At 44.3% G+C, this 27,911-nt stretch overlaps 8 protein-coding genes across 8 annotated transcripts; 5 read left to right on the top strand and 3 right to left on the bottom strand.

Annotated features, from left to right (window-relative positions):
- Positions 1 to 5,039: 5,039 nt before the first annotated feature.
- On the top strand, positions 5,040 to 5,544 carry ATNIH1004_000239 (uncharacterized protein; the record flags this gene model as incomplete). Its single annotated transcript, XM_033564961.1, has 3 exons — positions 5,040 to 5,168; positions 5,252 to 5,328; positions 5,391 to 5,544. The coding sequence occupies 3 exons, from the start codon at positions 5,040 to 5,042 to the stop codon at positions 5,542 to 5,544; spliced, it is 360 nt and encodes a 119-aa protein (XP_033430718.1).
- Positions 5,545 to 7,543: 1,999 nt separating this feature from the next.
- On the top strand, positions 7,544 to 8,503 carry ATNIH1004_000238 (nitrilase family protein; the record flags this gene model as incomplete). The annotated part of the gene is made up of 1 exon (XM_033564960.1): positions 7,544 to 8,503. The coding sequence occupies one exon, from the start codon at positions 7,544 to 7,546 to the stop codon at positions 8,501 to 8,503; it is 960 nt and encodes a 319-aa protein (XP_033430717.1).
- Positions 8,504 to 9,116: 613 nt separating this feature from the next.
- ATNIH1004_000237 (uncharacterized protein) lies at positions 9,117 to 10,259 on the top strand (the record flags this gene model as incomplete). The annotated part of the gene is made up of 1 exon (XM_033564959.1): positions 9,117 to 10,259. The coding sequence occupies one exon, from the start codon at positions 9,117 to 9,119 to the stop codon at positions 10,257 to 10,259; it is 1,143 nt and encodes a 380-aa protein (XP_033430716.1).
- Positions 10,260 to 11,315: 1,056 nt separating this feature from the next.
- Positions 11,316 to 12,056, top strand: ATNIH1004_000236 (uncharacterized protein; the record flags this gene model as incomplete). Its single annotated transcript, XM_033564958.1, has 1 exon — positions 11,316 to 12,056. The coding sequence occupies one exon, from the start codon at positions 11,316 to 11,318 to the stop codon at positions 12,054 to 12,056; it is 741 nt and encodes a 246-aa protein (XP_033430715.1).
- Positions 12,057 to 12,939: 883 nt separating this feature from the next.
- ATNIH1004_000235 (uncharacterized protein) lies at positions 12,940 to 14,076 on the bottom strand (the record flags this gene model as incomplete). The annotated part of the gene is made up of 6 exons (XM_033564957.1): positions 12,940 to 13,071; positions 13,138 to 13,293; positions 13,352 to 13,472; positions 13,525 to 13,711; positions 13,759 to 13,767; positions 13,827 to 14,076. The coding sequence occupies 6 exons, from the start codon at positions 14,074 to 14,076 to the stop codon at positions 12,940 to 12,942; spliced, it is 855 nt and encodes a 284-aa protein (XP_033430714.1).
- A 4,307-nt stretch (positions 14,077 to 18,383) lies between these two features.
- On the top strand, positions 18,384 to 18,910 carry ATNIH1004_000234 (uncharacterized protein; the record flags this gene model as incomplete). The annotated part of the gene is made up of 3 exons (XM_033564956.1): positions 18,384 to 18,697; positions 18,764 to 18,831; positions 18,891 to 18,910. 3 exons carry the CDS (start codon positions 18,384 to 18,386, stop codon positions 18,908 to 18,910), a joined length of 402 nt encoding a protein of 133 aa, XP_033430713.1.
- Positions 18,911 to 20,669: 1,759 nt separating this feature from the next.
- ATNIH1004_000233 (putative pyridine nucleotide-disulfide oxidoreductase AMID-like) lies at positions 20,670 to 22,143 on the bottom strand (the record flags this gene model as incomplete). The annotated part of the gene is made up of 5 exons (XM_033564955.1): positions 20,670 to 20,713; positions 20,764 to 21,071; positions 21,121 to 21,478; positions 21,530 to 21,871; positions 21,936 to 22,143. The coding sequence occupies 5 exons, from the start codon at positions 22,141 to 22,143 to the stop codon at positions 20,670 to 20,672; spliced, it is 1,260 nt and encodes a 419-aa protein (XP_033430712.1).
- A 2,805-nt stretch (positions 22,144 to 24,948) lies between these two features.
- On the bottom strand, positions 24,949 to 27,064 carry sidI (putative long-chain-fatty-acid-CoA ligase; the record flags this gene model as incomplete). Its single annotated transcript, XM_033564954.1, has 6 exons — positions 24,949 to 25,292; positions 25,367 to 25,696; positions 25,765 to 26,144; positions 26,238 to 26,535; positions 26,593 to 26,685; positions 26,752 to 27,064. 6 exons carry the CDS (start codon positions 27,062 to 27,064, stop codon positions 24,949 to 24,951), a joined length of 1,758 nt encoding a protein of 585 aa, XP_033430711.1.
- Between the last annotated feature and the right edge of the window lie 847 nt (positions 27,065 to 27,911).

Raw genomic sequence — 27,911 nt, 5'->3', positions numbered from 1 at the left:
TTATTTTGAGCTATCATTGCCAAATACTTGTTGCCTTAATTGAATCAATTGACTATGGTTGGCTAGGGCAGCATATAAGATAATCACATTTTAATTGTAGTGCCTACTTAATCTTCTTGTTACTTACATGCAGTGACTTGTAGCCTCTGCACTTAGTAAAGCACATCCGCAATGCTTTTCCTTGAAATAATTGCTCTTAGAAGTACCAAATCTTCTGTAGTCTGTCTGAAGGCGTCATTCTTGCCAATCTCCTACCCGCATCTTCGCAAAGATGATTTGTCATTTAATTGTCATGTAATGCAATCGCGTCCTTTATCTCGTCCTTCACCTACATATCAATAGCAGGAAGATGTTAATAATCTTGATGGCTATTTCCCAAATAGGTAGCATCCAACTCACATCGGTGATCGATTCTTGACAGTCAATATGAAATCGTTCACAAGCTTGACCATAGGAGCTACTCAGCTGTCCAGCTTGTCAAAGATCGACTAGAGTCATGATATGTTGCTCTTAATATTCTCATAGCCAGCGCCAAGCATTGCTCAGAGAGTAAAATCATGCACGCATTAAGCACCAAAGGAACACCATGAGGGGAGGGCATATGTTCCATTGCTCTTAGATGAGTTCACTATTCACGGACCAAATGGCCGCCATCTGTGTATTGTGAGCAAGGCTGTTGGATGCAGTGTCGCACAATCAAAGGAAGCTAGTATGACTTGGAATTCCAAGTCAATGTGACCAGGGCAATATCAGCTCAACTCCTCCTTGGGTTGGACTATATATTCATTCTTGTGGTATTGTCATGGACGTAGGTTTAGGTGGCAAATTCTTTTTAATAGTTTTAGGGTTTTCGATATGTACACCTACATTCAAACAACATCTTATTCAGAATGCCAGAAATCGAGCTGTCGGCAGATGGAAAGTTATATCATTACCTTGGGGCAACTCAAAAGTTACCCATGCAGCAGCTGGCTAATGGGGTAAGTGGACCTGAAGTATTGTCAGAATAAACAGATATACCAGTACTAGGCACAAATTGAGACAGCGATACCTTTTGTGGTGTAGTGGTATATCTGACAATTAACAGTGTCTTACGTTTATCGAGCATCTACATATATTTATATTAACCATATTAATACTATTCCACCTACATTCCTTTCCACTTTCTACCGGTCCAAAGAGTTGCCCTATTCCTTACCTTATTCCACTACGGCAATCATTCAAGGCAGCACCATATTTGCCTCAACACCCAGGAGGATTAGATGGAATGTTAGGCCCAGTTTCATGGCCTAGCTAAACGCCCGGATATCTGGCATATTATCTAGGCTGATGAAGAGAAGTTATTGAAGTCTAGAACGCCTAGTCAAGAGAACTACCTTCCTCCGCCCGCCAACAGCACTAGGAACACCTCCATTACCAGAAAGCTTCAAGTCTACCACTATATCCTTTCTAAAAGCATCCAAGTTGAACTTTCTGCGCCCAATACACAGTCACAAAGTTAAGGTGCAGAACGCTCAGGGGGTGTGATAAAGGATAAGGCTCGGATTATGCGAGAACATGCTAAATTAGCTGCATTTTTAATAGCCAAATGTGGTACGAACACCAGTTACCTATTCAATCGAACATCTTATTATCTAGCCAATTGGAAGAACCCTAGTTGATGGGTTTCATACCTATATTGCACATAAAGTCATTCGGACAAAAGATGTAATATTTACTGAGGACAATTTTCTGGAGACATGGCAGCAATTCTCGCAGCCATGCAGGATGAATTCCAACGGTTTTCCTTGGAAGAATTTAAGCAGGTAATAAAAATTATAGAAATTTAGAACCTGCGTCCACCGGGGACAGATACTGAAGGTAGCCCTACGGAGCAGGCAGACGATATTCTATATACTGGGCACCTTGATTCAGTTGACTATCTTGCAGGTATTGCAGAGGATCAAGGAAAGAAGCAAGATACTTATCCAACACCTGGGAACACCAAAAGTATCATTCAATCCAGCTTCATTATTTGCATCAGCATTGGGTGAAGAAAGCAATTAAGCTATATCAAAGCATCTCCGACAATGGAAGGCATCATTTCTTGCTGGATGGCTGGTACAACCCATTTGGAAGCTCGGTGATAAAATTATTAAAAAGGCAACCGTGGAACACCTAATAAACCAACCAGGCCAAAACGAAAGTGTACCGTCAAAATTTGCCTCCAGAACCCGTGTGGCACTCGGATCTAAAGGATCACCAATGGAATTTGCTCCAGTTTTCTTGACTTGGAAGCCATCTCGCTCCCGACAGATAAAACGACAGGCTTGTTCAAAATTCATAGAAAGATATTTATTTTCAAGTGCAAAGTCACTATCACAGCTTTTGAAAGAGGATTTGAAGAAGAACAGAAAGGAGTTTACACTTTCAAGGACGCATCAAAGGAATACTAGCTCAGTTTGTCGAACGGGCATACGCAGGCGATTATTCAGCTATAATCAGCTGCACACAATATGTTGAACTGGGAACCAAAAGCCTAAAAGTGTTAAAGCAAACGTCGAAGCGAAAAATACTGTGTTCTCTGTAGGGACCGATTTTACTTCCAAAAACAATCCATCACTGGCTCATATTGGTCTGTATATCTTTTACAGCACTTATTTTATTCAAGGCCTCAAGGAGCTGGATTTCGACAAGATGATGGAGTGTTTTACGGTCTTAGAGAAGCCGAATATTCTTGACACTTAACTAGAAGTTGTTGCCGCATTACGCCTGTCATTCCGCAGGATATGTACACTTGATTCCTTTTTGGACTGGCTGACTCAATATGCTGCATATTGTGTCGACAAACTGCGGTTGCAAGGAGCTTTTTATGATTATCTGGGAGATTCCCCAGCTTTGAGTTTCTAATATCTGGCGGGCAAATTCGCCACTCAGCCGGAGAATCACCCATACCGCAACCGTGGATATCCTATTCAGGAGGGAAGGATAATCTCATTTTTCAAGTTTCCGTGTCAGGAGGATCGTGCTGAAGGGGTTTGGATAATGAGTGCACTGCAGACCCTCTCCTATCACATTGCATGACTGGAAGAACGTAATTGAATATAGTGTATGTGGAGCTTGCAGAAACCGGCATAGGCCATGGCACTTAGTCCCCATATCTATCCTAAGTCTCCATGATAATTCCCGCTAAACTCGTAGCTTATTTCCTGAGGCTGCACAGGTACAGTGGATTGAAATATCAGACAAGATGCAGAGTCTGTTGGCTATTGGCGCAGTCAGTCAATCTAATAAGTAGTCCTATTTTATTCCGTCATGGTGCAGTCAAACTCAGTTAGTGGTAATTAATGCAATCACACAAGTGATACTATTTGATGATTCAGCCAGCCACAGCCACATACCAACGTTCTATTATAGCAAATATACAGTACAGTTGCAGATCCAAAGTGTATTTCCTTGATACACATTTCTCACTCAGTCGAACGAAAATAAAGCCTTAGCGTATATTACGTTATTATGCATAACTAACTAAGAATAGTCAAGAGTATTGACTGATTCCAATTGGTCCAGGTTCTATTTGTAATTGTCCAGCTGATGGGTTAGTTGAAGTTCGGCCATGTTTGTTTTCCCTATCCATTGGCAATAGAACTGACAACAGGTCATTCAAAGTATCTTTAGGCATGCCTGCTGACATCTGGAGATTTCCAACTAAGAGTTCATAACTGAAGACACTGTGCCTACTTAAGCATGGAAGGCATAGGAATTTTGCCTTACATGAACCGTAATTTACCTAGCTGTAATTCAAAATCGCCAGGGTAGAGTAAAATTGTCACATGGTCAACTCCACAAACTACCATTTACTGTGACTGACAGAAAAAAAACCAGGTGGTTGCAGGTGAGTCAGGGTGTGGGCTATGTACACGAAAACTAGTAAGATGGTGCAACAGGAAAATATTGAATACTGTATCATGGTTAAGGACTCACTAACTCATGAATGGCCTTGAAATGTATAATGGTGTGGTACAACAGGAAACTATTGAAGCGTAGCTAGTATATCGGTGATCAAAGCAACTACCTTAAAGTCTATTCACCCATTTTGTTTATTGTCAATGTGTGTTGATCCTGCTCAGGACAAGGAAGCCTAGTCAGGAAATTGATGGAGAGCATTATTAATAGGGATGTGATAAGTTACAGCCACACCCTCTGTCGCTCCTGCCACACCCCTAAACCTAGTTAGGACTAGTAACCATGTGACTAAATATCTTATCAAACAGTAACAACCACCTTGGAGGAAGGGGAAGGGGGAAGTTTAGGCAAGCACCGCAGGTGCTAAGCTTGCAGAGGCGTGCTGAGCTTACAGAGGTATGCTTTGTGAGGATCTAGATCCATCTGCGTGGTGGTGCTGAGCTTTACGACTACGCCACAGCTAAAAAGGCGCAAATCGATAACCATCCCGTCATCGAGCTCAGCGTACTATAGCAAATCAGATTTGTGACATGCTTAGCTTGCAAGTATACGTAGATGCCGAGCTGTCTGAGGTGCCTAGCTGCCTAAGGCAGATTTGAAATAACTAATGTGATTATGTGATTAATCTATGTAGATTATACCAATTTAATTTCTTACTAGAACGAATTAAGTATAGTAGGATGTGGCAGGAGCGACAGTGTATCACGCCGCTATTAATTTTGAGATCACTTATTAGTTGTAAACATCAATGTATAGACCATTTCTAAATTTATTAACTAGAGTTGCCTTTACTGTACCTGTTATGCTTGATTGGTATGGAGCCAGTGAGGTCGTTGAGGGACTGTGGTTCAGCTGAATGATCGCCGTTTGGGCAATCCTATGCACGAAGGTCGATAGTTAGTAATAGCTGAAGTGCTCATTTGAAAGTAAACCCATTCTAAGCATATCATTTACAACAGATAGATATATGTCGACCCTCTTCTCTCCCCCGAGCTCTCTGATACTTTAACTTCAACTGTTCCCACCAGCTTGCCTCCTCCTCACATCCATTTATGCCCAGCATTTCTCCACACGCGTACAAACATCTTACCACTATGCACCCCGTAACCACGATCGTCACTGGACTCGCTCTTCTATCCTCTGTTATTGCAATGGGTAGTCCCGACAAAGCCCCTACTCCTGGGCCGACTCCTACTCCTGGGCTGACTCCTCCTTCTATAAACGTATGTACCTATCTGTTGGGGATACATCCTCTGTCTCCCATCCAATCTACCAAGTATCCAGCTAACAAAATGATGCATGGCAGGTTTACGTCACACTCACCGATGGCATTTCTCAGACCATCACTGTTGAAAATGGTGTCTGCAAGGATGTGAAACCGATGTAACTTCATTCTTTTTTCCCTGGTTTACACGAAAAATTCCACGCTAACCCGTCATTAACAGTGAGGCTACGAACTATGGTATGAATGGTGGAATTTGGTGCCGGTTCTACTCTAGTCCTGCTTGTGCTGGTACTTTCACTGAGAGAAGGGGATCTAGTTGGTTTGATTCCGCTATACGGATTGAGAGTATCAAGTGTGAGCATCTGGTGCTGTGAATGGTGCGATCAGTGGAAACTAAAATATAGTCAGCAGAGGGAAGGAAATGGGAAATTTGGATAATGGTGCTTGTTAGTTTCATTTCGAAGGCTACACGGCTATGTATGTATGGACTGGACATGCGTACTGGACAGACATGTGTCCATAATCGTTGAACATGATTGTGACTTGTGCTCTTTAAAAGTATTAATCTGGGGAACTATTCACCAAGACCTATTCTGAGAGATGCTTGGATGTGTTACTCGATCCCGAGTATGGAGAGTCAAATTCCCATTAACAGCACCACTTCGGCTCCCCTTGCGGAAAACAAATACCCAGGGATCACAAATTCAAGGTCATATTATTATTCCCGCCACAACCGTCAACAAAGATGAGATGTTGATCGAAACAGCGCAACTCTGACATTGAATCCACTTGTATCAGAATCTCACTAGTGCGGGATGTAGGATATCTCTTGGATATACTTAAGCTAGGGTTAATGATAAATTGTTCAAAGTCCTGGTTCTGCTTGCCATCCGCTGATGGTGTTGTTGTTGGTATTCCGAAGATCAGGTCTGAATCAGGGGTATTCCGTGATGACCTTCAGCATCCGTGACTATTCCGACCTTGCATTGTGTGCTTACTTTGATAGCTATACTGATTGCTGACCCGTATATGGTAGAACCCAAGACTGCTGCCTACCAACACACTCTTAGATTGTTTCTCAACTTGTGCAACGCTGGGGGCAGAGCTGCATACTCACCTAAACCTGTCACAAAGATGCCGCAGTTCGTGGGGAAATAAGCTTGGATGTCTCTCCATGTCAATTTTCGGCTCTTTGACCTTCGTAGCGTCCTCTTTTCGCCTGGGGTGAATTTGGGTTACGTCTTTGAAACTCCCTGAAGCCTTGCAGTTGCGACACTACATTGTGCCCTTAACTTGGATCTGGTGAGAGGACCTACGGACGTGAGATCAAATGGTCAAATGAAGAGCTTAAGGACAATTCCTTGTAGCTGAGACATTGTTGGGTCGGCGTACTACTGTCAACGACATTTTTGGAATCATTGGACGGTACCTGGGCAGCCCGAAATGAAGGAGAGTCCTGTGTCGCTGTCTCTTTGTTGGCAGTAGTGTTTATGTATTCCAATACAGTCTCGTCAATTTGCAAGCTATCAAGACGGTATATTATATGAATACCGGCAATTTCTTCATTCTCTTCATCGGAGTGAGTGATAGAATTAGCGGGCAAGATGCTCGGTTCCCTGTCGAACATTGGCCGCCACAGTCTATGGAGCCTTGCCCAAGGATCCTGGGATCGGTAAGCTCCAGATCAGGAGTCGTACGTAGAGAGCTTTAGAGGGAAGGAAACAGGTGAAACTTCAATGGGATCTGCACCTCTCTCGCTGAATTGACCAGCAAGGAATTTCAATTTCGACGTAAACAAAAGGAGGCTCTGGACTGGCCCAGCCTGCTAGATCGGGATTCGTCGCTGTCAGAGTGTACAGCAATGTATATAGAATATTCTTTAATAAATAAACTGGGTTGACTGAGATCGAGTAATTATCCCATAGACGACAAAGCACTGGAAGTGAATGTTGCAGACGTGTATTAAAACTTCAGTGTAGGCTAAAAGTTACGAGGATACAGAGGAAACAATTCTGTGTGCAAAGGGTGGATCATATAATACATTATAAACCAACACTGAGACATTATTATAGCATTTTCTTGGAGCAACTCTTTTACTTTACGTTTCTATACCCAGTTTCAATGGAATCTGCGGACAACGTTACATTGTTACTATAATTACTACTGGGGACCTCTAGGGTTGCAATGAAGACAACAATACGAGATGTGGGCAACTTTATGTCCATGCTACAGGCCAAGTATTAGGACGGTGGGGTTATGCACCTCAACAAATACGATGACTCCATGTATATAGACCCTTCATACCTCCAACCAACTATTCACTACTCCCCTATCAAACAAGGACTTAAATTTAATCGGTCAGCCCCAAAGACAATGTCTGACCTCAAAATCGCCTCCGTTCAGTTCGAAAATGCTTCCGGAGATAAGCAACAAAACCTATCCACCATCGCCCGACTGACCCGGCAAGCCGCGGACAGGGGATGCAAGGTGGTCGCGTTTCATGAATGCTCGATCAGCGGGTACACATTCGCCAGCCGGCTATCCCGGGAGGAGCTTCATTCCGTCGCGGAGGTTGTGCCCGACGGACCGAGCGTTCAATTCCTGGTCCGACTAGCAAAGGAAACTAACACCACTATTCTGGCTGGACTTTTTGAACGGGATGGGGACAATGCATTGTATAACACTTATATCTGCGTTGATGGAAGTGGACTTGTTGCGCGATATCGCAAGATACATCCTTTTATTAGTCGTCATCTTTCGGCCGGCAATGAATACGTGGTGTTTGAGATTCAGGGCTGGAAATGCGGCATTTTGATCTGCTACGATAACAATGTAATCGAGAACGTGCGTGCTACGGCGCTGCTGGGTGCTGAGATTATCTTCATGCCCCATGTTACCATGTGTACTCCTTCGACGCGTCCCGGGGCCGGATTCGTTGACCCGGAGTTGTGGCAGCGGAGGGAGGAGGATCCCACAACGCTGAAAGCGGAGTTCAATGGGCTCAAAGGAAGGGCCTGGCTGATGAAATGGCTTCCTGCTAGGGCATACGACAACGCCGTCTATTGTGTATTCAGTAACCCGATTGGGATGGATGATGACCAGCTGAAGAACGGGTGCTCTATGATTCTGGATCCGTTCGGGGATGTTGTTGATGAATGCACGGAGCTCGGAGAGGGGATGGCCATGGCACTTTGCACGAGACGAAAGTTGACAGATGCTGGCGGTAGTCGATATCGGTTGGCACGGAGGCCCGAACTGTATAGCCAAGTTATTGGACAGACTCATCAGAGTCGCCAGAATGTTTCTTGGTTAGCGCATGATCAGAAGAATTAGTCATGGCTCTGGACGATAGCCCTAGGAGCGCATTGCTGCTTGGTTGGTATCTACTTCATATTGTTTATACGTCAAACTTTGGATTTATCATTTTACGAGATAGACTCCTATAAACCTGTACGCCTCAAAGAGAGTTGAGCACGCTATAGCTCCAGCGACATGGCATTCATGGAAAGTGCCTCTATTATACGCGTTTCTATTGTTTCTAGCAGTTATTAAGGGTTTGGGAAAATTGTGCTGACAACGACTAGTCTGTAGCTTGTCCGTGAAATATAGGAGGAACCGGTGAATGCGGGAGAAGTCATCATATGAATCGAAATATCAACTAATCTAATGCCCTCAGACAGGTCCCCTACATCTTTCTCTGTATAGTTTTAACATTCCTCTCGAAATCCACAGGTCCTTAAACCTGTCATGGTAGCTCCTTCCTCTACAAGTCTATAAACTGGCAGGCGGTTCGTCGTTTCTATGCTCACGCTGTTAAACATCCATTCTTTGTGCTTTTTCCTAGTTTGTTAACGAAGAGCTGATAGAATTAATCAGATGCACTGTACTTTGCGAGGGCAACCACTATCTTTGTTAAGTAGCTTGCTAGAAAGACAAAAGCACTGTCATGTTCTCCCCACTCACCTACCATCCCTTCAAATTCTTCTACACCACTTGGTTCCTCATCACCCTGCCATTTCGTGTTCTGGCCATTCTGATCTACTACCTTCCTTCAATTACCCGCTCGCCCCGAACGTACTCACAAGCAGTGGCCATCAGGCTTAGAAAAATCTGGCTCAAATACGCCACGGCAGTCGAATACCGCACACCCCAGTCCCTTCAGCCCGGCAAGGACAGGAGGCACTACGTGCTCATCCACCCAATCTCAGTTCCTGTGGCCAGATATTTCTATATCGGTGTTCTTGGAGCCAATCCGGCCATCCGCCCTACACTTCTTGCCGGCTTCTGGTATCCATCACCCCCTCAAGGTATGCTCTTGCCACCGGTAGTGCTCCATTTTAACGGCGCATTCGTGCTTGGAGGCGCCCGTCCCGACGATGTAGGCTGGGGTCCCCTCATGCTGAACAAGCGTATGAACTTCCCCGTGCTCGTGCCGGAATACCGACTCTCCAACTCCCGAGATAGGACCACGCGCTTCCCTGCTGCCCTCCAAAATGCCCTCACGGCCTACCTTTACCTTTCACTCTCTCTCCGCGCGCGATACAATGATATTATACTGTCCGGCGACTCAGCGGGCGGGAACCTAGTGATTGCGCTTCTGCGCTATCTTATTGACAGGCGGAGGGGTATCGGGTTGATTGACCTTCCACGACCTCGTTGCGCACTACTCTGGAGTCCGTGGGTCGATTTAAGCATGTCAGGAAGCCAAATCGATCGCCATCGAAATAAATTTACCGACTATATCTTCGGGGGTTACGCAGACTGGGCTGCGCGGTCCTACATCCCTGATGGCTGGGACAGCGAGCATGAATACTATCCTTACATTAGTCCGCTCGGAAATGAGTTCTCCACGAGAGTGCCCATCTTTATTCAGACCGGCACCGCCGAAATTTTTCACGATAGTCATCTCCAGTTTGCGCAGAAAATGAGGGAAAAGGACTGTGAGGTTCATCTCATGCAGATCCATAATGCCCCACACGATACCTTTCATGAGGCTGAGGCTATGGGGTTTCGGGAAGAACAGAAGCGTGTTATTGACCGGGTGGTGACGTTGGTCGAAGATTTCCGTGCGAATTATACTCTTAATTAACTACTAGCTGCTACTACGCTCTGTAGATTAGTTTGTCTCTGCTGTGGGCGTGCTGTCTGCTTAGACGTGGATGTCAGCCGGGCGCCATCAAATTGATGTATTACTAGAAAGTCGTTAAAGAGATATATTGACTATCAATGAAAGAAGCATTACTTCTGAAGATTTGTGCCATTTATATTTTCTGGATGCAATAGTATTCGGAGCTGTTACAGAACGCTGAGTAGCTATACAAGCGGCAATCTGCGCGAGTATATAATATCACAAAAACCCTATCCAACACCGAGACCGTCTCAGGAAATTAAAAGGCATAAAGGAGGTATTCACAGACCATGTACTCCAGATACCTAGTATCTGGGATATAAAGACACCTTATGCAGTTTGTAAAAATAGATAGAGAGCTCTGGAAGGCGCCCAAATAATGCACATGCACGTGTCTGGATACCAAGCATCGTACCAGTCAGTCAATAATACATATATATCAGCTAAACATCAGTTCTCTCCCTATCTCTCCCTCTCTCGTACCTTCTTACTGATTTCTTGTATTCTGTTCTCGTCGAATCATATACCAGCTCACTGCTTATGACCTCGACGACCAGCGTGATGATGAGCACCAGCTAATCGCAACCCTGCCATACTCGACGCTCTTTTGGCTAGTTACGCAGCTTCCAGCAAGGAAGAAGAAAAATATGTCCATTATGAACGGAAAAGGATAAGTAGATTATCCCCAAGTGCAACCGTGTCACTCTATGGCACGTTTCAGTCTCCCATAAAAGCTGCCATCAGCGCCACCTCCTAACCGCCGGGGGGGGGTCCCAGCGGCACTGACGCATAGATATGGCGGACTATTCAGTCTGGTTTATCCATGGCCACCATTTCAAAGACGACGTCTCCAGTTTTAGGATGTATGATCCTCCTGCTCGTGCTCTAATAACTGCGCGAAGTAAAAATGGCATTAGTCACCAGATCTGCCCATTGACTAAGGCAGAGTAGCACGAGCGTCGTTATGGCTTTCCCTGTTTCTGGACAGAGCCTAACATCCCCGGACAACGCTTGCGGATGCAGAACGTTTTGACAACGCTGGAAGTCGTTACAAAAACAGGAAATCAGGAAAATTTCAATCTTCTGCGTGCGGCAGCAGCGGATGAGTCTTCCTGGGTGCAGCCAGCAACAACGGACAAAGATAAAGATGATGATGATGATGATGATGTTGATCGATTCGAAATGCATAACGATAACACTCCCATATCCGTTCTGTCTACATCCTCGCCCGTCCACGAAGCCATTGCCGCCAGTCTTCAGCACATACTTCGTCATCTGCTCTCCACCTGTGGGTATTCACACAAATACCTTCCTTGCGTTGCCGCAATTGTCGCCCTCCCACCACTTTCCTACACCATTGTCCGTTGTGATCTCAATAATGCCGACGTCCAGAGGTGTCTAGTTGATCTACTATCCCGTCCACAGATAGATATTAATCTGCGCACACCCGTCTTTAGTATCCATCCGCTCCACTTTGCCATGGCCTATCATGATCCAGATCTTCTCTCGTGGCTGACGGGTTTCATTCCCGGTGGATCGAGTGCGGCAGGGGTAACGGCACTTGGACATACACTGCTCCATGTTGCTTCAATTCCTCTAACAACCAGTCAGATAATAGCTCGCAATCCAGATGTCGCAGAAGCCTACACTGCGCCCGCACGCTCGACTCCCGCTGGGTTTCCCATCGACTTCCCATTCCGCTCCACATGCAGTTTGTGGCTCCAGAAGAACTGGGTGTCTGGAATCCAAAGCCATTAACCATATCCCAGCAAAATGCCCAAACGGCCACTATTCGGGTGTTGCTGGAATGGGGAGGGATTAACATCAGCGCAAAAGATGTCGATGGCAACACGGATTTACATTACTTGGCCGGCACGTTAAAGGGATCTGACTCCAAGGCAGCGGTGGGGTGAGTAGAATGTTAGTTAAGATATACCGAACTGCGAATTTTTACATATTTTTCACGATTTCTTCAACCACCAGACTAAATTCAACAATCTAGAAGCAGTAACAGTGTCAAGGGTTGAATCGGTAGAACCTATAGATAGGCTATATAAAAAGGCATCGCGGAAGAAGGAAAGAAACCAAAAAAAAAAAGGATAGTAAACAAATAAAAAAGGAGAGTGATGTGTTGACTGCTAGGCCCACGGCGAATTTTTCATATATTTTTTATGATTTCTTGAACAAACATAAAGTAGGCAGTAATTCCACAGTGTTTTATATATAGTTAAGCATGCATAGATTCTAACTGTACTGTACGAAATAAATAGTGGCTATTTTGCAGCATCTTAGTAAACCAACCGGTGCAGTGGGACATTTCACTCCACCTATTTTCCAAAACCGTGCCCAACACCCATCCCTGCCTACTAGCAAACCTGAGGCGCTAGCGCTCGCCATTTTAATACAAGTGATGGGCTCTAACAGATCACACAAAACACCCCTCCCTCCCCAAACTGGATACAATAGAATTAATGCTGAGTGGTATAAGAGCAGGTCTCAACCTCAACCTTGTGATATAGTCCTAACTTTGCCCTCTTCCCCTCCACACAAATCGAGTTGTTCATTGACTAGATAAAATGACAATTTAGATTTTCTAAACAATTTTATAGATTTGGACAGTTTAAATAGAATGCACCCACGATTAAGCATCCACGTTTACGCATAACGACTGTTCCGGCTTTTGAAAGATAGCCGTCCGTACCAGTTGCTGTACAAATGCTTCAATGTCGTTCCACAACAGTTCTGGCTGTTCAAGTGCGGCAAAGTGCCCACCCTACGATGATATTAATGTCGACCAGAATCTAATAGGTCGAAGATTCCAGTAGCATGCTCAACATACCTTGTCATGTCTGCGATAAAACACCAAATTGCCAGTTGTGCGTACCCAACTTGCCGGCGTGGGAGCAATTTCATGCAAAAAGCTAGAGAAACCAAGCGGTTTTTTTATATACCACTCTGGATTTGCATGTGAGCCAATGGAATCTGGTTCAAAGAGCTAGTGTGACAATTAGTCACGTTGTTAACAAAGAGAGTATTTCTTTTGATCTTCATACTTGTCGATAATGATATAAAGAAGACGGTAGCGTCTGTGTTAGCCAATACAAAGTGACTGTCTCTAAGATGGTGTCGAGATCCGGATCCTTTTCAGACCATTCAAGGTATTTTTCACCAATCCTAAATCTATTAGGTACGATTTCCATAAACAGAAAGCGGAATCGTTACTTACCAAGCTAAAAGGCTCAATGGGTTAGTGGAGACCGCAATGCCAACTGTGCTTGGGCGCGTAGCATGCTCTTTCGCATAAGCATTTCCCACGCTCACAAACTTACGGCCTCTTTCGAGACCGATGCGGTCAACATCATCAAGCTCCAGAGGCTCCATACCTGACGGTTCGGCCATGTAACAGAAGTTGACTATAATGCTCAGTTAATAACAGAAACAGTGGAGAATTGTAACATACTGTGAACAGCTAGAAAAACATCGATTAGCGGAAATTGATATTGTTCAACAAGTTAGATCTCCACACACCTTTGCAACTTGCGTGCTTTGCGCCCATAACTCTCGCAGTATCACTTCCTAGGTCTCCACCATGTACAACATATCCGGAGCTGAAGCCCAGATTATCCATGAATATGTCAAGGATACGAGCACCGTCCTCAATTCGGAAATCTTTGTGAACTGGAGGCTTGGACGAGAATGCGTATCCAACAAGGGACGGCACGATTAGGTGATATGGTGCTTCGGATCTGGGTAATTTCTTTCTGATCATATCCAACATCGGCAAAAATTCCAAAAAGCTCCCTATATCAATGTTTCAGCATATAACAATTCCGACGCGTCGATCCAAAATGTGCAAAATACCAGGCCACCCGTGCAAGAGAAGGATCGGTATTGCTTTTTTCTGGTCAGAAAACAATGCAGCAAAATGGATGTCATATTCATTCTTGTCGTTGTCAACCACTGTCGTGATATATTGGGGAAAACTGTTGATGAATTCTTCATTCTTGCGCCTGTTATCGCAGGGATCAATTTCTCGAAGCTCCAAAAGCCCCGCTCAGATCAGCACTGAACCCTCACCAATCGAAATGAGTTTCCCACACATCCTTCGCATTTTTCATCCAAGGGAACGTTACACCATAGCGTCGATCCAGTTGAAGATTCTCAAACGATTCCTGAGGCAGCCGTGAAAGTTCTAGAAGCTTTGACAGATCTTGCAGGGCTGTATCTGGTATAGCAACCTCGAATGGTTGGCATGATTTCCATCCCGGTGAGCACATCTTGAAAATTTAGGTGGCAGGCTGTGTAGACGAGACGGAGGTTATCACAAATCCTCGAAATACAGGAGCTGTAAATAGTCTTCCTTCTAGAAAAAGAGCAAGAAAATAACGGGAAATTTATCTGCGTGTAAGACTGACAGATGACGAAACAAGTAGTAATCAAAGAGATCTCCAAGGTCTGAGAAAGAAGGAACTCCAAATCGTATTACCCCGCCTGCTTGAGGACAGCTGACTGGAAATCTGTATTCCGATTTGCTATACCCGTCACCTCTGACCCACACCGCCTTCGCGGTACCGCGAAGGCGGTGTGGGTCAGAGGTGACGGGTATGTCCAAATCTCTCAGGCTAATTTACCTCGGTCGGTTCGCTCGGACCAGGGACGAGTTCTTAATAAGTCTGATTCCGAAGGCAAATGCCGTAGTTCAAGGCGGCCGGATCAGACTCATCATGCCGATGTCGTTTAATCGCACATAACGTATTATAGGCTACCCTGACCACCCAAAAAAGGAGGAGGTCAGTATCCCTTCGAAAGCGGCTCGCCAATAACCATGAAATGATGAAATGACACGAACTAAATAATATTCGTGTCCACAATTGATATCATCTATAAATCATTTTTCTATCAACACTTTCTCACCTACTATGCGAGGAATGGCAGATAGCTTGCTCGCGAGACGTGGACCAGTTTACAATCAGTTGATTAATAGTATAATTCAGTGGCTTAGCGGCAATGGAGAACATTTCCATCGACATAGACTGTATGCGAAATGACGACCCGCCGCTCGCTAGCGAACTTACATGATGAACGGCAAATTAACGTATTAGCTCACCTTTCATCTTGAGCATCTATCCAAAAAGGCTCATTTCTCTGCTGCGCTGCTACTGCTGCATCTGGTAATATAGAACTCTCGCCTGTAGGTGCCCTGAGTAACGATTAACTATAACATATTCGGTAAGAGAGCCGGACACCTTGCATATTGCATATAAAATATGACTTTTCGATTCTAATAACTCCACAGATATTATTAGTGCACATAAAATCCTAAGTAAGTGGAATAAATATCCTTGTACACAAAGTATATATTTTATTTATAATTTTTTCCACTTATAATACGGAAATATGATAAATACAGTTGCATGTATTGTAATATAAAGAACCAGAAAAAATATAGGCTTCCCAGTCTACTATACGTATATTTAGTATAATAATACTGTATATTGTCGCAGGCTACGCCTGTACATTGCTCGGCTTCGCCTTCGCTGCAATTGGCGCATATGATTGGTCCACTTATTACAGTCACATGACCTCTCATAGTATGAGAACGACGCTTCTTCCCTCTTCCCTTTTTACTTTCTTCCTCCTAGCAATTCCTCTTTGTGTATATCTAGTCGTTAGATAGCAAGGTATTTCGCCCCATTACATGTATCATATATTTAAGGCCCTCTCGATATGTTGTGGTTCAGATATTAGGTCCTGAAATGTCCTATATTGTATGCAATACAAGGTGGCCGACTCGCTTTCATGGGCCGGTCGCTTACCGAATATGTTATAGCTTCTTTCTCTTTTCTGACCTGTATTGACTGATTGGCATCCCTTTGTAATGTATACCAGAGTCTTCGATTTTTGGAATCTCTTTTTTAGTAATTTGTTGCCTTCGGGGGGCTTGCATCTGTCTTATTCTTTCTGCCAACTGTATCGCTTATTATCGCAAGTTCTTTTAATTATTGTATATTTACAATAGTAAAACACACCCTGTAGGGCTTACTGAAGCTTTGGTGTGAGGTTCAGGTAGTAAATATCTTCGAGAACTTCTTCTGGTTTTTTTCACGGTCTTGGACGCTCTTTAGAGGGGTGTTTTCCACACTAGAAGAAAAAGCATTTAAAACGGTATTCATTCACTGTACACACAAAGATCAGGCGCGGAGAGCTTTGGTCTAAGGCGGACGAGCATCTTGAAGCTTTAAAATAATAGCAGAGCTATCTAGAAGGTATACCACTTTTTTTAAATAAATTGCGAATAATTTGCTAGTTAGAGGTCTTGTTTCGCACGCTAATAATATTTATAAGGAAACACTGTACCCTAGCGACCCACTTCCTATTCTCATCCATAGAACGTTGATAAATCTTTCGATTCGCATTCTTAATTGTAAGTATTCATGTAAGGAGACCTGGCGCTTTAACTTGGTAGTAGTTTTATTTGCCCGAACTGTTCAAAATAACTCGATTGTGGTGTTTTTAAATGCGGAGTTTTTATACTCAGTTACTGTATAGCGCGTTAGTCGTTCAAATCGCTGTTCTAGCTTTACAGGGTCCCTAGATGGCTGGGTAGGCGTAGGGAGATAGCGTTTAAACTTCGGCGTATACTCGGAGACGTGATTGGTGCGTTAATTAAGCTTGAAGACAGTATACTAGGAAAGGGTATTCGAAGGTCTACACGTGCATCCGCGCCCATAGGATCGAAGCCAGTAATATTAGGGCATAGGGGTTAGCATCAAGACAACAATTGTTGGATTAAATGGCCAAATTCCACGCTCCGCGAACAGGACACAGGTCGGATGAACATGGGTCCGCCAATGGGATGACACCATTCGATCCGCTGACGTCGGAGTTAAAACATACACTAGAGCCTCCTCCAAACTGTCCGAGCAGCCCAAGGGTGTAGCTGCTGGAGACGCCGTGGTGTTAGTTGGAACGCCAGATAGCGTGGATATTTACAAGGATGGGCAGAAAATTGGCGATTTCAAGGATTTCAAGCCCAACTCTTGCAACACCGAAGGGCGGTGTACGTTGTCTGCCACAGATAGTGCGATGCAACAATTGCAAATTCCTCTATACTATCTATATTATCAAATGGTGAATAATTCTTATGATGGGGGAATTCTCCTGGCCCTTAATCGATCCAGAGAGGAGCAGAGCAAATTTTCAGACACTCAGTGTTCGATTACGTTAAACAAAATAGATATAGGCAAGAAACCCTCTTGCAACGACGTATTGGATTTGGAAGCACCTTAAGTTCTACTCCATACAGTACGAAGTTTGTAGCTGATGGCACCTATCACAACGTAGTCTGTATATGGTATAGTGTAGAATAGTGTTTCTCTTATTTGATTTCCTGTCATTGGCTGATTATTCCCAATTGATGCCCAGTTAAAGTATTAAAATATTAATGCATTAATGTATAAATAGCAGTACCGGAAATAGCCCTGTAGACTGATAAACACACCAACCGTTTATGTGGTGCTAAATTGCATGGGTACTGAATACGAAGAATTGCCCAGCCTAAGCACACTAACATAGTTGGTAGGAGGGCATGTGAGTGGTGGATGGCATCGTATTCCTCACCATAACACAGAAAATACGGACTCCACGCAGATACGAGGATCTGCAGATACTGTTTCCCAAACTCATCGCAGGTGGGAAATGGGGCTTTTGAAAGACCAGAAATAGGCACCAATAAGAGGAGACATTTAAAAGCTATGGTATGCTCAAACCAAGCGTAGGGAACAGGCCAAGGAACTTCAGCCTGCCGAAAAGGGGGAAATGCCAATATACAGGTCACGCCAAGTGCTGCATACTATGTATATTGAGGCGAGTTCTCGTATATCCTGGATCTAGTGTCATTAATCACTTAGAGCTATTGTCAAAGCGGAGTGTACCTAATCCCCTCGCATGGCTCGATGTTACTCAGTAGTAACTATGAGGATTCGGGTATTTAAGTCTTGTCAAGCCCAAGGCTGAACATCCAGTTTCAGCTCACACTTTATTCTCTACCACCTGAAAGAAATAATTCCTCACATACCAATCACAATGAAGTTCTCCGCCATCGCCCTTGCTGCCCTCCTACCCGCTACGGCCCTGAGCGTCGCCTTGCCTGAAGCTGCTGCTGAACCAACAGCTCCCAGCCTTATTTCAGAACTCGATCCCATCCCTGCCGCCGAGATTGACCTCGAAACCAGAGACATCGAGAAGCGTGCTGTCAAGGGAACCGTTGTCACCGACGGTCTCCGTTATCGCACCTGTCCTAGGACTTCCTGTACTGCTGTCGGTCAGTATGCGAAGGGAACTAGGATCAATCTCGTTTGCTATACTCGCGCGAATACTACCCCTGTTAATGGTGACAAGTGAGTATTCCAGAAAGAAATCGGGAGTATAAGTCCACAGACATAGATGACTAACTGCTGTAATAGGGGTTGGGGTAAGCTGACGAACGGTAATTGGGTTGCGTTGGCCTGGGGTAAATATGTTACCTGGGAGAGTGAGTTTTCCATTTTATGGGTATATTGATTGATATAGTAAGACTAATTGATTTTATAGCCTCCCTGCCTGCCTGTTAAGCGTGGCTTGGTGCATGATGAACTATTGTAGTAAATGGAGAGAAAGAGAGGTGCAGGGACGCCTATATCGTTTCCACTGGCTGTGGATGACTTTATTCAGATACCCCGGTCTCTATCAGTCCTGGTCCTGTTCGCTTCAGCGTAACCCGGAAATTATATCAATGCAACTATATAGCGGAAGATATCCTGATCAGTTAGTTATTTATCTCGAATTAACTTGGCTTTGACTCTATTTACGTAGAATAGTAGCTTTTTTTTCCAACTCTATAGCAGTCTATGACATGTGTGTTTTACTGACTTACATTGACTGTTGTTTCATGAAGCTATTAAACCTTAATGCGCAAAGGCAAGTGTAAGAGTTAACAATATAAGGTTGACTGGTTTCTGTCTAGAAATTCAAGGATGCACTGGAAATTCAGTATATCAATATTAACCTCCGTAACCAGATCGAACCGATTCAGCAGCCATCCTAAATTATGCCCGAACATATTCATATACTGTAGAGCATTTCAGGGTAGACCGGACGATCAGTTAGTCTGGAAACCGTGTTGACACTAAAGCTATAAGCTTGCTGCGTTTAAAGAAGTCGTTCATAGCATTATCTGTCTCCATGGACCAAATTGTCCACCACTGGGATGCATCTCAAGTAGCCGATTTATCAGCTCATTTGCCTCCTTTCGTCAGCACTCCAAATCCTGCACCTGTCGCGGGATGATTTCTTGACCCTTGATCGTGCCCCGATAGACACCAGCCAGCTCACTATGAGTGAACGCTACACTGGGCGTGGTCGGGACTTCTGAAGGAGTGGTGACTTGGACAAGCTCGTGCATACGTTAAGGCGCTACTGAAATCGGACAGCGTATCTCGCACAAGCCTCTGTTTGGTCGATGTGCTGCACAGAGGCCACTGACAGTTGCTCTTTGGCATATAATAGTGCCACTGCTGCGGCGTACCTCTGCCAATCGTCGTTCTTGTGCAAATCGGCATAGTCGCATAGCCCACAGACCATCAGACACGGGAAGTTGTAATTATATTAGGAATTCTAATTAACTTCCCCTGACCTCTTAGAACTGCGGAATTAACTTCTATTTTCTGTATAAATCCCTGTTCTGTAGCTCTCGTTTAATATATACTTTTATTCTATCAATTCCCCGAGGATCAGCTTTTTCTGGACAACTTTAGTGGTTAGTTTATTTACAAGTGATTGATTGTATGGAACGAGCCACAATTGCTTCGGAGATTAGTCTCAAGTGATATAATGTGTAGATGACAAGTGCGTTTACCTTCGAGTCAAACCTACTCTGGGCATTTCATATTGAGCTTGCAACGCTGTGTAATACTGAGCATCACAGCGGACTGCTAAAACTTTTATGGCCAGAGTAACAGATACTAAAGGCCCTAAGGAAACCCTAAACGAAATAAGAAAGGAATAATGATAATAAGACACCGGTAACTAAAACTTAGAAAATTCCAGTTTCCAGAACATAACGCGAGCAGATGGACAGAACTGCCACCCACATGTAATAAGACCGGAACGCCATAAACCCATGACCAACCCAAAATAAAAAAAGTAATAGCGCTAAAAGCAAGTATTCCGAAACAATGACTGCTATTCGAGACGAAAGGCAAATCAAAGTATAGTATATAAATAGAATCTCATGCATTTAACATAATGAGATCTAGAACTCTGAAAGGCACAAGATGCCTGCTTTGCTGTGGATAGGATTGGAATATACTCGGCACATGAAAAATATTTCACTCAAGCCTGGCAAGGCTCAGACAGCTTCATGTAATTCCAACAAACTACTTAAAGTTAGAGAAGTCCTATGAGATTATTTTCAGGATGAACCTACTGGTATAACCCATGTCTTCACCAAACATGATTGTCATGAGATCCTCTCCATCTCGAGTTCCCTCATCTGGAGTATATACAACAGCAGTGTTCCCAAGAGCCAGTCCAATAACTGGTGGAAAATTATTCAGTGTAGTGAACTCGGGCTTAATATTAAAACGCTCCGATAGCATAACCTGATGAACGTTGGTGGCTGCATAGTGGCCCATGTGCATAGCACCCCCACAACGTTTAATCCCAGTCCACGAAGCAATATCACCCATAGCAAAGTGGTGGTCTGCGTTTGGGATATTTGTAGGGAATTGCAAGCTATTTCAAAGTTAGTTTATATCCAGTACATTTCAAGAGCTACACATACGATGACCGGATATTCACGTAGCCGTCCTGTGTCAACGCATCCTGCGGCAGATACGACGTCGTAGGAACGGATTTGGAAACGGCATTCATAACATGACCAGCCTTGATCTGCGTGCCATTGGACAAAGTCAGGTTCCATGCCTGCTTCTCTCCTTCTGTTTCTACTGCTGTAGTGTCGATAACCCGCCGGCCCAAAATGACCTCCACGCCTGCCTCGCGGAGCACAGAGGTAACACGGTCTTTGAAGTCGTCTGGTAAAGGCTCTGCAGAAAGCAGCCGATCGCGAGAATGAACAAGCGTAACCTTCTGTTTGGGGTCTAGTTCTTTTAACTCCGCAGCCATCTCAACACCAACCGCACCTATGACAGTGTTAGCTACAGTCAATTACATAGTTTCTGCAGGCCGTATACCTCCACCGATGATTACCACGCCATTTCGGGCACTCCGAATTTCTTCTTGATGGCCCCTCGCCTCCTCAAGAAATTTATGTCTTAGGAGAGATTGCGGAACAGTGGGGAATACCCGACGAAGACCGGAGCTAGCAAGCAGAAAGTCGTAACTTTCCTCTACGGTCTCGTTAGTTTCAAGGTCGAGAATCTGAGCCGATTTTTCCTGGCAATTGACAGAGCTGACACTGCCTCGAAGGAACCGCATGTTTGGTGACTGTAATGCAGGAATATCTTTGAATCGGTTCCATGTTTTGGATGCAAATTTGTCGCATGCCAGCGCTTTGGGGGAGCCAATCAGATGATCTGATAAAACAACGATATTAGTGATAGAGGTTTTACAACAATCGGATTGGTCTGGGTTGCTCACAAAAGCCATCTCTTTCATCCACCACTGTGATTTGAACCGGAACCTGTCTTTGAGGAGGTTTGGAATCTGCATTGGAGTTGAAGCGGGCCAGTCGACCAGCACAAAGATCGATAAGAGCCAAAGCTGCACTCAGTCCTCCGTATGAACCGCCGACGATCAGAACACGGTAGTTACGGATGATAGTGGCAAAGCCTTCGTTGGACGGCATGGTGGACGATTACAGAGGGAAAAGAGTATATACGGTCCAAATAACCTGGAAAAAGTAACCAAAAAAGGAGCAAAATAGAGGAGGCTAATACAATGCAAAAGTAAACAGAAGAATAGAGAATGAGCAGCTCTTTTCAGGAAGCACAATCTAATGAGCACTACACCCGGCGCCCGAAGCCAAGGGGTCAGATTATAACGAGTGGGGCGTACGGCAGTTTTGCTTGGACAGGTGTGGATGCCGTCATTTTAGCAGAATCATAAAGAGTGGAATAACGCTTCTTAAAAAAAGCCAATACTAGAGTTAATTTGTATTCTATAATTGGTGCTGAACTTTGGTCCTTGATGGAGAGCGCATTACATCTACAATGATATTCCTCATTATTGTAAAAGTTTTGGGAGCAATAGTCGTGCGATCCCGGATAGTGGGAGAAGCCGATGTCATCCCCCATCCATGGAAAAGAACAACCCCACCTTGGCCCCATCTTATCAGATGGAAATGCACCGGATTGTGTCGGTGCGGGTAAAGCATCCACAATTGATTGCATAATGAAAATACTTAGTCTGACACACTGACAAGTGAAAAGTGGGGTGGGGACAGATTTTTTTTTTCCCCTAAACTCAAGAGGGTTCCAAACAGGAGAGAAACCAAAGAGGACTTGAAAGGACCAACCATTTTGTGTCCGTGCCCAAGGTTTGTTTTATCTGATCTGAACTAAACAGCCAACACTTCTTTGTAGTGCCCCTCCAACTGCAATAATAAAGTTATCTGATGTGAGACGTACTATGGGCTGCATTGTAGTTTGTACAGAATATTCGATCTGGTTGTGATAGCAGAGATGCGATAATTTAGCAAAACATCCAAGTTATTTCTCCTTTTCGCTTATTTCATATGCACGGGTCATTCATACCTACGGCATTAAATATATGGTAAATGTAAGCTGAATACTAAATAAGCTAATATCTAGAAAACCAGAATGTATTCCTTAATAGTAGTTGACAATTCCTGCTTAAGTTTATGACACCTACATGTTAAATTATTACTATTTTCGTAAGTATAAATTAGGAGCAAGGAAAGCCCTGAAGAAAAGCATTCCATCCTTCTCATATAGAATAGAAGGAATGAATACACCATACTGGGTCCAATAACCAAAGTAGTCTTTCGAAGGACTAAGCAGCTCAATGAAATTCATTTTCAGGTTCGCGGGAACTCTGAAACATTGGCTGCGCTCAAGCCGAAGATTCAATAACCCACACAATCCACAACAAAGCTCCTAGCAGCACCGGAAGAAACTTGGATAGGTGCGGTATTTTTTTTAGTCACAGAATGTAGCTCGACCATGGGCGTCGTTGACTTGACCGGAAGGAAAAATTGTCGCTAGAAAATCACTGCTATTCTGGGAATAGTATTTTTACTCAGTTCCGATAGGTATCGGTATTGTTAGTGAAATACCTGCGGCCTACTTTGAATTCTTTACGATATGGAAGTACAGTGCATACATCGTAGATTTGAGAAACAAAAGCAGTACAGTACATCTCCACCAAGATAATGATCGCGTCAATGGGCCGATCAGGCTGTCAGTACTAGCTCAGGTACACCTTGGATATCGAGGCTTTTGTATACATTATCGGCAGCTTTTGGCCAATGTTGTTGTACACTACATGCAGCCTGCACACTCGTTGGTGTGACTTTGACTCTATTAAGACGTCGTCTGGAATATGCAAGACAAAGGACTTAAACTCCAGCTTACAAGAAAGGAAGTTACAGCCCCTTGAATCGTCTCTCACTACAACCCTACTCAGAGTTCTTCTCCCTACGACCTTTAGATTACACCAACGACTAGTATTCGAAATTGCTTAGCAAATGAATGACTCTCCAGCTGTGAAAGAGCTAGAGTGAAGCCGGGGCCTTCAACTGTATCAGGAATACATGCGCAAATTCTCAAAAACACCAATTAGACAGCAATTCACGCGAGGTCCAATGGGTCCGACCAGCTCGAGTGAGATCTATTCCAGGCTCTGATATGCTATTCTGCGCTTGTTCTACCAAGGTTTGTATTTTGTATTGATAATACATGGTTGCTTTATTGCGGTTCTTGTCATAATGAGTTCTTTTACTGTTCTTATCGAACTCAGAGCCGGACGACTGAGTAATACCTTAGATATACGGAGTACATGTGCAGGGTTCTTTGCTTGTCTGCATTCTATTTCCTTTCGCACAGTACGGAGTAGGTAAGAGGGGCCGAGGAGACCAGGTCTCCCAACTCGAGTTGAGTGAGTTGAGTCTGGGCTGACACCTTCCATGTATTATGTAAGGTATATAAGGCCAGAGCACTCTATATTTTAAGCCGAAAATCGGAGCGCTCACTTATTTATGTTTTATATTTAGCATCGGTCCTTCTCGTCTTAGTCGGGTATTGTAACGGAGTCTTGGCCAGCTGCGGAGACGTTGGCACTCTGCCAGGCACCCGTGTAATTAGATAGGAAGCTGGGATTCTGTCTGATAAGTTGATTATCTAATCTGATTGATAGTCGTCAGCAGCAATGATTTTTCACTGCAGAAGATACAAACTAAAGCCGTGGTGCTATTTCTGATGGTTGTCCTAACTTTCATAATTTGCGAGTGCCGATTTGTAGGTTGTTACGTAGCGATGTTAAACGGATTATCATTTAGATCAGTGTAAAACAACAACTATATCTAGATGACTTTTGTATTCGAATTCTATAAGTCTAGAGCATGAGTGATTGCAAAGGGTATTCTTTTAGGCATGAAAAGATTTATATATGTTCATGAAAAGTCGCAACAGACTCAGGTAGCTTTTTTGCGCTGATAGAGGACCCTTTCTGCAATCTTGCGCAATTCCACCTTCCGCACCTTTCCACTACCCGTCACTGGGATTGTTGCGTCCACACCCTCTTCACCAAAAACAAACACATGCTGTGGTGCTTTGTGGCGACCTAGTGTTTCCCGTGTCCAGGTCCGCAATTCTTCATCGGATGGTCTCTTGCCCTCGTAGCCTGGTGTTACGGCGATAAACGCACCAACGACTTCACCGTATTTGTGGTCTGGGATGCCGATCACGGAGGCGACTTCGATGGCCGGATGAGTTGCCAGCCGCTCTTCAATCTCTAACGGATAGATGTTTTCCCCACCTTCGGTAACAACGGTACCCAAGTCAGTCGATACAGTTCCGTAAATACGACGAGTTCTGCAAATCTGTACTAACCACGAATTATGATGTCTTTGAATCGCCCAGTGATGGTACAGTAGCCTTGTGGATCAAACATGGCTTCATCACCGGTTTTGAGCCATGTGATACCCTCTGCATCAGGGACCAGCGTCTCCGCCGTCTTTTGTGGGTTGTGCCAGTATCCTTTAGTCAACTGGTATCCTGCAATACAAAGCTCTCCACGTACGCCGACTGGAACAATGTGACCCTGCGAATCGATAATCTTTGCTCTCGCATGAGGCATTACTTTACCCACGGTCCTTAGTCGGGTCTCTATAGTGTCAGTGGTGAGCGCATTGAAGCAAGTTGGTGACGCTTCGGTCAGTCCTAATTGTAATCATTGACGATCAGCCGTTGTTTGTACGACGGTATGTTCCTCCTCTGTCGCCACTCACCGTAGCTGCTAGTGTACTGTGTCATGTTCAATTCCTCAAGTAGTCGTTTCATTAAAGGACGCGGGACGGGAGCACCAGCGATGATACCCGTACGTAAGTTGCTTGTATCGAAATTCGGGGGTTTGGGGAGGCTTAGGATCGCCTCGAACATGGTCGGCACACCGTGTAGTGCGGTACACTTTTCGTCTGAGATTGCATGGAGGACCGCAACAGGGTCAAACGTCTCACCAGGAAAGACGATCTTTGACCCATGCGTGACAACGGCCAGCATCCCCAGTACAAGGCCAAAGCAATGAAATAAAGGAGGGGGGCAGCAAAGGATATCAAATGAGGTAAGGTCCATACGGTCGCCAATGAATCTCGAGTTATTGACAAGATTGCTGGAGTCAAACCAAATGTCAGCGTTTTGCAAATTGCCATCACTCACTGTTATAGACCTCTGTTATGAGGCGACAATAGAAATGTTCACTTACTGATGCGTCAACATCGCGGCCTTGGGATTTCCGGTCGAACCACTAGTAAACTGCAAGTTGCAAACATCATCGGGACGCAGCTCAGCTTGTCTATCCAGAAAGACATTTGTTGATAGAGAGGTTCCATGTTGAATTAAACCAGTGTAGGTTCTAAAATTTTGGTATTTCCCCCGCAAAATGATGATCTCCTCTAAAGCTGCAGATGATCCCTTCCGCTTCGGTTGAGGGCCTAATTTTAATAAAACGTCTTCTAACGAACGTCGGCCAATGTGGGAAGTTAAGAACAGTAACCGACAATCTACAATCAGACAAAGTTAGAATAAAAAACTGAGTAGTTGTTCACAACGCGACATACCTGTATGTTCTAGAGCGTAGTATAGCTCTGAGGGCGTATAAGTGTTGTTCAAAACTACCAAGATCGCACCCACGCGGGCAGCCCCAAAAAACACTGCATATGAAAATCAAATTAGACTCGGAAAGAATCCGGTAACATACAGAGTTGGATGAATCCTACCAGAGATATATTGCTCGCAGTTTCCAGCCATAATACCTATACGGTCACCCTTTTGGATTCCCATTGCCAGTAGGCCGCGAGCCACCCGGTCAGCCTCGTCGTTCAGGTCTGCATATGTCCACCGAGCCCCTGTCCAGGGAAATACCAGACACTCGTGATCACCATATTTGAGACTTTGGAGTGTCAGGAGCTCGCCTAAGGTAATGTCGAGTAGTTCTGGCTGAGTAGGTCCATAGACGATAGAGAACTGTTCAACCGCCTGTGGTGGCTGAACATGGGATAAAGTTTGTTGTAAACGCCTGACAGCAGTCATCTTGGTGTATCACAATATATATGAAGGAAACAAACACCAAAGGATACGCCAGCTAGGTGTGGAATCTAATCGCACATAAATACAAAGGACTTGTACCTCGGAATCAATCCTTCTTTTTAGGGCTCATGACACCATGACATTGATTACTCGGTACTCAGTTCCTAATAAAGGAACAGGACCTACGATGGAGACATCCAATTTTTGCCATTGATCATGTTCTCCACTAGCAGGCGCCCCAGTTAGAATCCAACAACGGAGAAGAAGTCAGATAAATGGCTGATGTTAAAGTCAGACCCTGCGCTATACCCCGAATTGTCTTGGAAATTTCGGTTTTCCCGCCCCCAACCAATGGAACAGGAGACAGGAGCATCCTTCCAGTTCCGATATTAAAGCACTTTGACAAAGTGAGACCTTGGGTCATAATCGTTGGTAGAAATTCGATGCAATGGCCAACGGTGGATCTGGATAAATTCTCCAGGTTAGAATCTGGAAACTATCAATCACACCATTTCTGCTTCTAGGCCGGCTGAAATATTTTGTTGGGTCCGAGTGATTGTAGCCCTTCAGAGAATAATGGAACTGCTCTATCCTCTAGCTCAAATTCCGACAAACTTCAAATACCGCTAATTTACCATAAAAAATTACTGTATTAGACAGTTCTCCGTAGGGACTTAGGGTGGAGCACACGGACATTACCTATACAGGCTATTCAGAAAGAATTGTTAGTTAATACCCTGTCTATCACTCGCATTCCGTGCAGATTACTTGAACCTCAGGGGTCACCTTTGCTATAGCATAGCAAACCGCGGGAACTGCTACCTCGCGAACCAAGAACTTCGAGATTATC

The sequence above is a fragment of the Aspergillus tanneri genome (genome assembly GCF_003426965.1).
Source record: "Aspergillus tanneri strain NIH1004 chromosome Unknown AapTan_2_pilon_pilon_pilon, whole genome shotgun sequence".
In the NCBI taxonomy this organism is placed as follows: Eukaryota; Fungi; Ascomycota; class Eurotiomycetes; order Eurotiales; family Aspergillaceae; genus Aspergillus; species Aspergillus tanneri.
This window is presented reverse-complemented; position numbering and strand designations above follow the sequence as displayed.